The sequence below is a fragment of the Mus pahari genome, chromosome 15, assembly GCF_900095145.1.
Source record: "Mus pahari chromosome 15, PAHARI_EIJ_v1.1, whole genome shotgun sequence".
NCBI lineage: Eukaryota > Metazoa > Chordata > Mammalia > Rodentia > Muridae > Mus > Mus pahari.
In genome coordinates this window covers 26,691,340-26,700,252 of record NC_034604.1, presented here as the reverse complement: position 1 = coordinate 26,700,252, position 8,913 = coordinate 26,691,340, and the positions used below count along the sequence as shown (strand labels likewise).

Here is an 8,913-nt window from a genome sequence, read left to right as displayed (position 1 = left end):
TCCTCCCTCCTCCCTCCCCCCTCTCTCTCTTCCTTTTTTTTTTTTTTTTTCCTTTTTTTCTTTTTTGCTTTGTGGGAAAAATTGTGAGTCAGTTCTGCCAACAATACAGAGAAGTTTATTTCCTGAGAGACAACTTCGGAGGAAGCACTTCAGTGAGTTTTAACACAGAAAGCAAGATGGAATGATGGGAAAGATGGAGCCTAGTATTGCTCAGAAAAAGAGTTTTGAAGTTTTGCGTTTCAAATGAGCTTACTCATCTGCATCTTTAATGACCCCATTACTTTTCTTCTAATAGTGTACATGCTTTAAGAATTACGTTTTAGTTTTCAATAAGTCTGAAAAAATAATTTTTTTTGTAGACTATAATGAGAAAGAAAATGAGCTAAGTTATGGATTAAAATGATCCTAATTAAAATAGTCACCTTTCTATTTCCTAGTATAGTATCCTCTATATTTCTTTAGCACTATAGAAATTGGGCACAATAATACTTGAAGTGTATTTTGAAAACTAGAAGCATGTATTTTAATGAAGAATCACCTAGTGGTATTATTAGTATTATTTGGTTGTAGAAATTGAAGGTGAGTTCTTAAAGCTTGGTATCATGAAGATAAATAACATCTCAAAACCAGTTAATTATGTGATAAAGAAAGTCACGTGACCCTAAGCCCATTTAGTAAGAATGTCACAGGAAAGATCAACTCTGGTAGCCACATGCAGAAAAGCTAAAGGGCGGGATACGACCAGTATGGTTTCCAAATCCCTGTTTAGCAACAAAAGCAGTACTCACCTGAAGATAGACTCACCAAGACCACAAAGGGAGTGAGCTCAGAAAGGATGAGATTTACCTTCCCCTCAGTTTGTGCAATTAATTACTCGTAGGCAGTACGCAGCATTCTCTTACCTTCCCTGACATCAGGTCTAGAACTGGTTTCTATTCTTCATTATTTTCAATTTAATCACTTTCCATCTGTTTAGACTTGTTTACATTGTAAGATCCCCATTTCCACTGTCCTGGGGTGGCATGCTCACTAAGGAGGCCAGACCTGCAACAGCTGACTGTTGTCAATATAACACTTGTTGTATGCCATTGCAGATCCCTACGTCAAAGTGAACCTGTATCATGCCAAGAAGAGAATCTCTAAAAAGAAGACTCACGTTAAGAAATGCACTCCCAACGCAGTGTTCAATGAACTGTTTGTCTTTGATATTCCTTGTGAGAGTCTTGAAGAAATAAGTGTTGAATTCTTAGTTTTGGATTCTGAAAGGGGATCCCGAAATGAGGTGATTGGGCGGTTGGTCCTGGGTGCCACAGCTGAAGGAAGCGGTGGGGGGCACTGGAAGGAGATCTGTGACTTCCCCAGGAGACAAATTGCTAAGTGGCACATGCTCTGTGATGGCTAGCTTCCTGGCCATGAGCTGCAACTTAAAGGTTTTTACTGGGAGAGAAGCAATTTTTTTCTTATACACGATTGTAAGCTTGCGGCACAGCAAGCTACTTTATTATTTATTTTTTATTTACTTATTTGTTTTGGTTAGAAGTGGATTAAATTAATAGACCAGAAAATAGTTGTAAGTGTGTATTATGATAATTTCCTCTTTTATTAGAGGTGTTGGCCAAGTTTTCATAAGATATTCAGTTTCCCTCTGTGTGGTATTAAGTGGGCCAACCAAGCCTGCTAGGAACACTCTAGCTTAACCTCGTCACAGATGTGTGTTGTAGGTGGTGATTTCAGTTTTGCCTTGGTAGTGGAAATCAGGTGATTGTTAAGAGTTAAAAATGAGAACCACACCTTTTTGTATGAAAATTAATCCATGTTTCTTCAGGTTGGGGAGATAGGTTTTATTTGAATCCAAAGATATTTCCAAAATGTCCTCAAGTCTGTTTTTTTTTAAGTTAAATATGTCATGTACAAATGATTGTCTTATATATCAAAGTATGCCGTCATTTCCATTGTGATTATTTGATACAGTCTCATCATAAGAAAGGTAGCTTAGGTTCATTTTCATAAAGACAGCAAACAAGTTGAGAAATTAATTTATAAAAGGGCTGAATTGAAGAACACTGTGGTTGAAATGAGATTTTTTTTTTTTTTTTGTTCCATCACATGTGAGTCATGTAAAATTTAACTTCACCTAAGAACCATGGTCTTGAATTATTCACTGCCTGTCAGAAGCCTCAATGTGGCCTGAGATACTCCTATTTACCTTTGTGAAGTTGTCAGACTAGTGGAAAAAAAAATAAACCTAAGCTAGCATTTCAGTTAGGAGTACAGTTTTTTTAATATATAAAAATATATGTGTACAAGTGTATTTTCAAGATTGTCTTTCCCCCTCAGAGTGGACACGGCTACCTAAGTTTTTAACTTATTCTTACCCAGAAAGAACTAAGCTACTTAAAAAGAAACAAAAGAAAAGGAAAAAAAAAAAACTTGAGGAATTCATTGTCAAGTTGAAGTCAATCACATTAAGTAAAAGACTAAGACAAGGAAAGAGTAAGCCTTTCAGAATTTACAAATATTCACAAAATATAGTTAGGCTGTAAAAATAGCAGAGACAGTATGTTCTTCACTGTCTTTAGACGCCAGTTTGTTTTGAGCTGTTAGTTTTAAGATAGCTTAAATTATCATGTCTTGTGCCACTCCCAATTGCTGAGCTCTGAAATTCTTGCAAAACCTGTGTGAGGCGAGCAGAGCTCAGGCATTTCCTGGGAAGACTTAATTCAATGGCGATGTCTTTATGTTTGAGTCATCAGAGACTCATGAGTATGACTTAGGTCCAGCCGAATTATTAAATATGCAAGTTAGAGATAATGTCTACTGGAAATTTTACCTTTGAGTCAAGTTTTGTGTCAGTGCTTTAGCATTTTTGAGAATGTGTTTGATATCACAGTGTTTGTAAATTCAATGATAATGTATTTCTGAACCACTTGTCTGTGCTTTTTATGACTACGACAAAAGTCTGACTTTCTATAAGGAGATATATTTCATTCTGTTTGTACAAAAATTTTATGCTTTCCCCTCACTCATCGCCATCCAGTGACAACGTCACCTGACATCTCTGCCTACTCAGCAGTCTGAGAATAACATGGAGTGAGCTGCGGTCATGTGGAGTTGGGGAGGCCACACGGCCTCTGCATGTATGTACATTTGATGTCATAGGCCATGGAACCTGTGGAGCTTGGAGCTCTAATGTCAAGAAACTTCATTCCCAAGTATCCCATAGAGCAGCAGGAAGCTGATGGTGACCCAGTTTAGGATGTTTGGTGGAAAAAAATTTTTTTTTAAATAGAAAACAAATCTGACAACAAATACTTTAAAAATTGTAAATAGTTTTTAGTTTTACGATTTAAAGTGTTTTGATGGGGAAAGTTGATTGAAACTATTTATAACTGGTTTTAAGAAAAATAAGAGAGAGAAACACAAGAAAGGAGAAAAGCAAGAAAAAAAATTGAAACAGGCAGGGAGATATGTGATCTCATTATTTCTGAAAATTGTAATGTTTATAATGTATTACAATTATTAATGTGAATATCCAATTCTGCTAAAATTCCTGCACTGTATTCAACATGTAAATTATTATTTTTTGTGTGCTTAGCCAGTCTAACCACCCAAATCGGGAGGTTACCATGTCTGAAGAACTGTGTGATTCAGTAACTGACCCGTTCTGACTTGTTGTAGTTCAGTAGTGATCCGGAGGAAAGCATGGTGTAAGGGAGATGCTGTCTGTTCCTTTGTGCCAGCACTGTGTGTTTGTAAGACATGAATAAACTGCTGCTTTTGCCCAATTTCAGTGAAGCATTTCCTGCCAATGGCTCTGTCCTAAACGCTATCTTCTTGCTTTCTGAGTTTTTATCTTTTCCTGATAGACCACCCACATAGCTTAGGGAGCACAAGATCTTTCATGTTTGGAACTGTGATTTTTGTCTGATTTTTGACAGTTAACTGAGGGGCAAGATATGTGGACCCAGAAGTGAGAAACCCAATTCTTTTTTTCTTCTGGTTTTTGATACAGGGTTTTTCTGTGTAGTCCTGCCTGTCCAGGAACTTACTCTGATTGCAGCCCCCTTCTCCTCCCAGTCTGTCTCCCCTCACCCAGCCTTTTCCCACTCCCTCATCTTCTCTTCTTATGAGGAGGACTCCCCTCCTCCCTCTGGGTACAACCCACCCTGGCATATTAAGTCACTGCAGGACTAGGCACACTCTTTCCCACTGAGGTCAGACAAGGCAGCCCAGTTAGGGGATCAGGATCCACAGGCACACACAGAGTTAGGAATAGCCTCTGCTTCCATTGTTGGGAGACCTGAATGGAGACTAAGCTGCACATTTGCTACATAAGTGTGTGTGTGGTTAGGGCCACAGCCCATGTATGCTCTTTGGTTGGTAGTCCAGTCTCTTGGATCACCCAAGGGTCCAGGTTAGTTGACTCTGTTGGTCTTCTTGTGGAGTGCCCTTCCCTTCTGGGTTCCTAAGTCCTTTTCCCAACTCTTCCACCTGAGCTCCATTCAATGTTTGGCTCTAGGTATCTGCATCTGTTTCAGTCAGCTGCTGGGTGGAGACTCTCAGCAGATAGTTATGCTAGGGTCGTGTCTGAAAACATAACAGAGTATCATTAATAATGCCATGGATTGGTGCTTGCCCATGGGATTATGGGTCTCAAGTTGAGCCAGTCATTGGTTGGCCATTCCCTCAGTCTCTACTCCATCATTATTCCTGTACATCTTGTAGGCAGGACAAATTTTAGAATTTTAGGTGTAAGGCTTTGTGGATAGCTTGGTGTCCTTATCCCCGCACCTGGGAGTCCTACTGGCTATAGTAGGTGGCAAAGGACAGAATGGTAGTCTACATGTGGTAAAAGATCTTCACCAACCCTATATCCAACGGCGGTTTAATATCCAAAATATATAAAAAAAACTCAAGAAGTTAGACAACAAGAAACCAAAAAAACCCAGTTTAAAAAATGGGGCACATTACTAAACAGAGAATTCTCAAGAGAGGAATGCCAAATGGCCAAGACACACTTAAAGAAATGTTCAAAGTCCTTAGTCATCAGGAAAGTGCAAATCAAAACAACTCTGAGATTCCACCTTACACCCATCAGAATGGCTAAGGTAAAAATCTCAAGTGACAGCACATACAGGTGAGTGTGTGGAGCAAGGAGAACACTCCTCCATTGCAGGTGGGAGAACAAACTTATACAACTACTCTGGAGATCAATTTGGTGGTTTCTCAGAAAATTTGGAATAGTTCTACGTTGAAACCCAGCTATATCACTCCTGCATATATACCCAAAAGATGATCCACCATACCACAAGGACACTTGCTCAATTATGTTCATAGCAGCTTTATTCGTAATAGCCCCAAACTGGAAACAACACAGATGTTCTTCAATTGAAGAACAGATAAAGAAAATGTGGTCCATTTACACAATAAAATATTATTCAGTTATTAAAAACAAGGACACTATGAAATTTTCAGGCAAATGGATCAAACTAGAATATACACCCTGAGTGAGGTAACCCAGGTCCAAAAGGATAGGCATGGTATGTACTCATTTACAAGTGGGTATTAGCCATAAAGTACAGGATACCCATGCTACAATCCACAGACCCAAAGAAGCTAATCATCAAGAAAGGCCCAAGGGAGGATGCTTGAATTTCATTCAGAAGGGGAAATAAAATAGTCATCCAAGAAGGATGGAGAGGGGGAACTGGGAGGAAGAGGGGAACGGGCGTTGGGGGGTATGATCAGGTATAGGTAGAGTCCAGGAGAGTGGGCTGGATGAGTGAATGGAAATCCTAGAAAGGCAGGGATGGGGCAACTCTAGGACCTTCCAGAGACCCAAGATGGGGCAGTGACTCTATGATGGGGCAGTGTCTCTGGCTGAGACTCCCACAGTAGCCACTGCTGCTAGATGCTTAAAAGTGTTCATCACCACTCATTTTCCTTTCTAATTTGGATTCACTTTTTCACCTTTTCTTGCTTTTACTCATCCGTGTTTTCTTCCCGTCTTATCTTTACTCTTCTGTCCCCTTTTATCTTACTTCAGATTTTATATTATTTCCTTGCTCTACTTTAAAAAATGTTGTCAACATCCTTACAGTACATGGATATAACTACTTGAATGGCAAAGAAATGCAACCATATTTTATCTCCAGGAAGGAAAGAAAACAGAGGGTCACTTCCACAGTCCCATCAGGTGATCAAGAATAGCAAGAGTCTTGAGGATAGGATATTTCTTGTAGACTGGATAAAATTTTGGTTGGAAGTTTTGTGGGTGGGTTGGTGTCTCTATAGCTCCACTGGGGATCCTGCCTGGCTACAGGAGGTGGTCTCTTCATTTTCCTGTACTGTGAGTTCCATATTCCCTGTACTGTGAGTCACAGCTAAGTTCACCTCCATTGATTCTTGAGTGCCTCCCTTATCCCAGGTCCTGTCACATTCTGAGATGCCTTCCCCACACCTCCTCAGCTTTATCAGCTGCAGATTTCCATTCATTCTCATGGTCATCTGGCCATCCGTCCTATCCCTTCCTACACTTGATCCTGACTCTCCCCAATTCCCCCCATCTCCTCTTCCACTCAGTTCCCTCCTTCCATCAGCCTTTTATGACTATTTTATTCCTCATTCTAAGTGAGATTCAAAAGCATCCTCACTTGTGCCTTCCTTCTTGCTTAGCTTCTTTGGGTCTGTGGAGTACAGCATAGTATCAGTATTTTATGACTAATATCCACTTATAAGTGAGTACATACCATGCATGTCCTTTTGGGATTGAGCTACTTCATTCAGGATGATATTCTCAAGAGCCATCTATTTGTTTGAAATATCATGATGTCTTTGTTTATAATAGCTGAATAGTATTCTATTGTGTAAATGTATCACATTTTCTTTATCCATTCTCCAGTTGAGGAACATCTGGTTGTTTTCAGTTTTTGGCTATTACTAAGAAAGCTGCTACGAACATAGTTGAGTGAGTGTCCTTGTGGTATGGTGGAACATCTTTTGGGTATATCTGGTCCTTTGGTAGAACTAGTTCCAGTTTTTTGAGAAATTGCCATATTGATTTCCAAAGTGGTTATACACATTCTCACTCCCACCAGTAATGGAGAAGTGTTCCCCTTGCTCCACAGAGGGTCAGATATGTTGTGTGTTTCTGACCTTTGTGAAAGTGCACTATGGTGATCATACATGGCATAATGTTCTTATGAATAGAACACACCTTTAATCAACTGACACTGGCTACTTACTACCCCAGAGAATCTGAGTTCAACTTCCAACAGGCACATGGTGACTCACGGTGACTCATAATGACCTGCAACTCCAGTCTCAGGAGACCTGACACTCTTTACTGGCCTCTAAGAGCACCAGGTATACACATGGTGCACAGACATACAGACAAAACACTTATAATAAAAAAATAAATATTTTTAGAAAAGGTACCTGTTTTTTCAAAAGCATTTGGAGGCACTAAGTAATTTCCAAGGGAATTTATTATAAGGGAAATGCTTCTTAAAAGACAGAGACAAAAATGAAGCAGAGATTGAAGGAAAGTTCTTCCAGAGATCACCCCACCTATGGATCCATCCTGTCTGCAGACACTAAACCCCTACACTATTGCTGATGCCAAGAAACATTTGCTAACAAGAGCCTGATATGACTATTCCCTGAGAGGTTCTATCAGCATCTGACCAATACAGATGCAGACACTCACAGTCAATCACTAGACTGAGACCCCAGTGAAAGAGTTAGGGGAAGGACTGAAGGAGCTGAAGAGGATTCCAACCCCATAAGAAGAACAATGTCAACTAACCCAGTGCTCCCAGGTACTAAACCACCAACCAAAGAGTATACATGGAAGGACCCATGGTTCCAGATACATACGTGGCAGAGGATGGCCTTATTTGACATCAATGGAAGGGGGGGGGGAAGCTTGATGCTCCAGCGTAGGGGGATGTTAGAGGAGTGAGGCAAGAGGGTGAGTGGGCAGAAGAGTAGCCTCATAGAGGCAAAGAGGAGTGGGGATGGGGGAGTGGATGGGGGGTTTGTGAAGGGGTAACCAGGAAGGGGGTATTATTTGAAATGTAAATGAGTAAAATGATTAATAAAACAAAACAAACAACCTCCAAAACAACAACAATAACAACAACAACAACAAAACCTGCAACATAGGATTAGGAAGTTTGTTGTGAGGCTGTGTCTCCTTGTAATATCAGAATTTATGCCATAAAGTCTCACCAACATGGTTGTCTAAACATAAGCTGAACAAGGACATCAACAATAGACAAGCCAAAGTGGATGGGGAAATGCCCAGGAGGCCTCAGCCCTATACAAGATCCACAGGTAACTAAGAAATGTTGAGGGTGGAAGAGACACTCTTCTACAAAGAAGGCATACCAACTGGTTATCCAAACCAAGTAACCAACCATGAAAACATATAACAGTAACATCATACAGGCCAAGCAGGGAATCAGTATGTAAGTGTATGCATGTAGGTATATTCATATACACATATAACAATTAATGAAAAATGAGGCCATAAATTTAAAAGAGAACAAGGAAAAATTTATGTGAATGGAGAAAAGGGAAGGGTGAAATTGTATTCAAATATCAAAAATAAAAGAAAAAAATGAAACATTGCAGAAAGATGTTGTTTCATCTCTGTTACAGAAATAAAAACTCAGAGCATAATACATATTGACAAGGATAGAGAAGGAACATTCCTCCCTTTATTGCTAACAATAAACATATAGTACTCTTTGATTTGGTATACATCTATCATATCACTAATTCATTCTACTCATACTCTTAAGAAAAACGAAAGAATATATTTACACATATGTTTGTACAGGAATTTTTATATCATTGTAATTTGTAGTAGTCAAACCTAGGAGTCAACTCAAATGATCATCAATAAAT

General features: G+C 39.5%; 1 protein-coding gene across 1 annotated transcript in view; it reads left to right on the top strand.

Annotated features, from left to right (window-relative positions):
* Positions 1-3,986, top strand: part of Syt4 (synaptotagmin 4) — a 9,933-nt gene extending 5,947 nt beyond the window's left edge. Inside the window, exon 4 of the mRNA XM_021214761.2 lies at positions 1,095-3,986. Within this exon, the coding sequence (XP_021070420.1) occupies positions 1,095-1,402 (308 nt within the window). The 3' untranslated portion in view covers positions 1,403-3,986. The remainder of the gene's footprint in view (positions 1-1,094) is intronic.
* Positions 3,987-8,913: the final 4,927 nt, after the last annotated feature.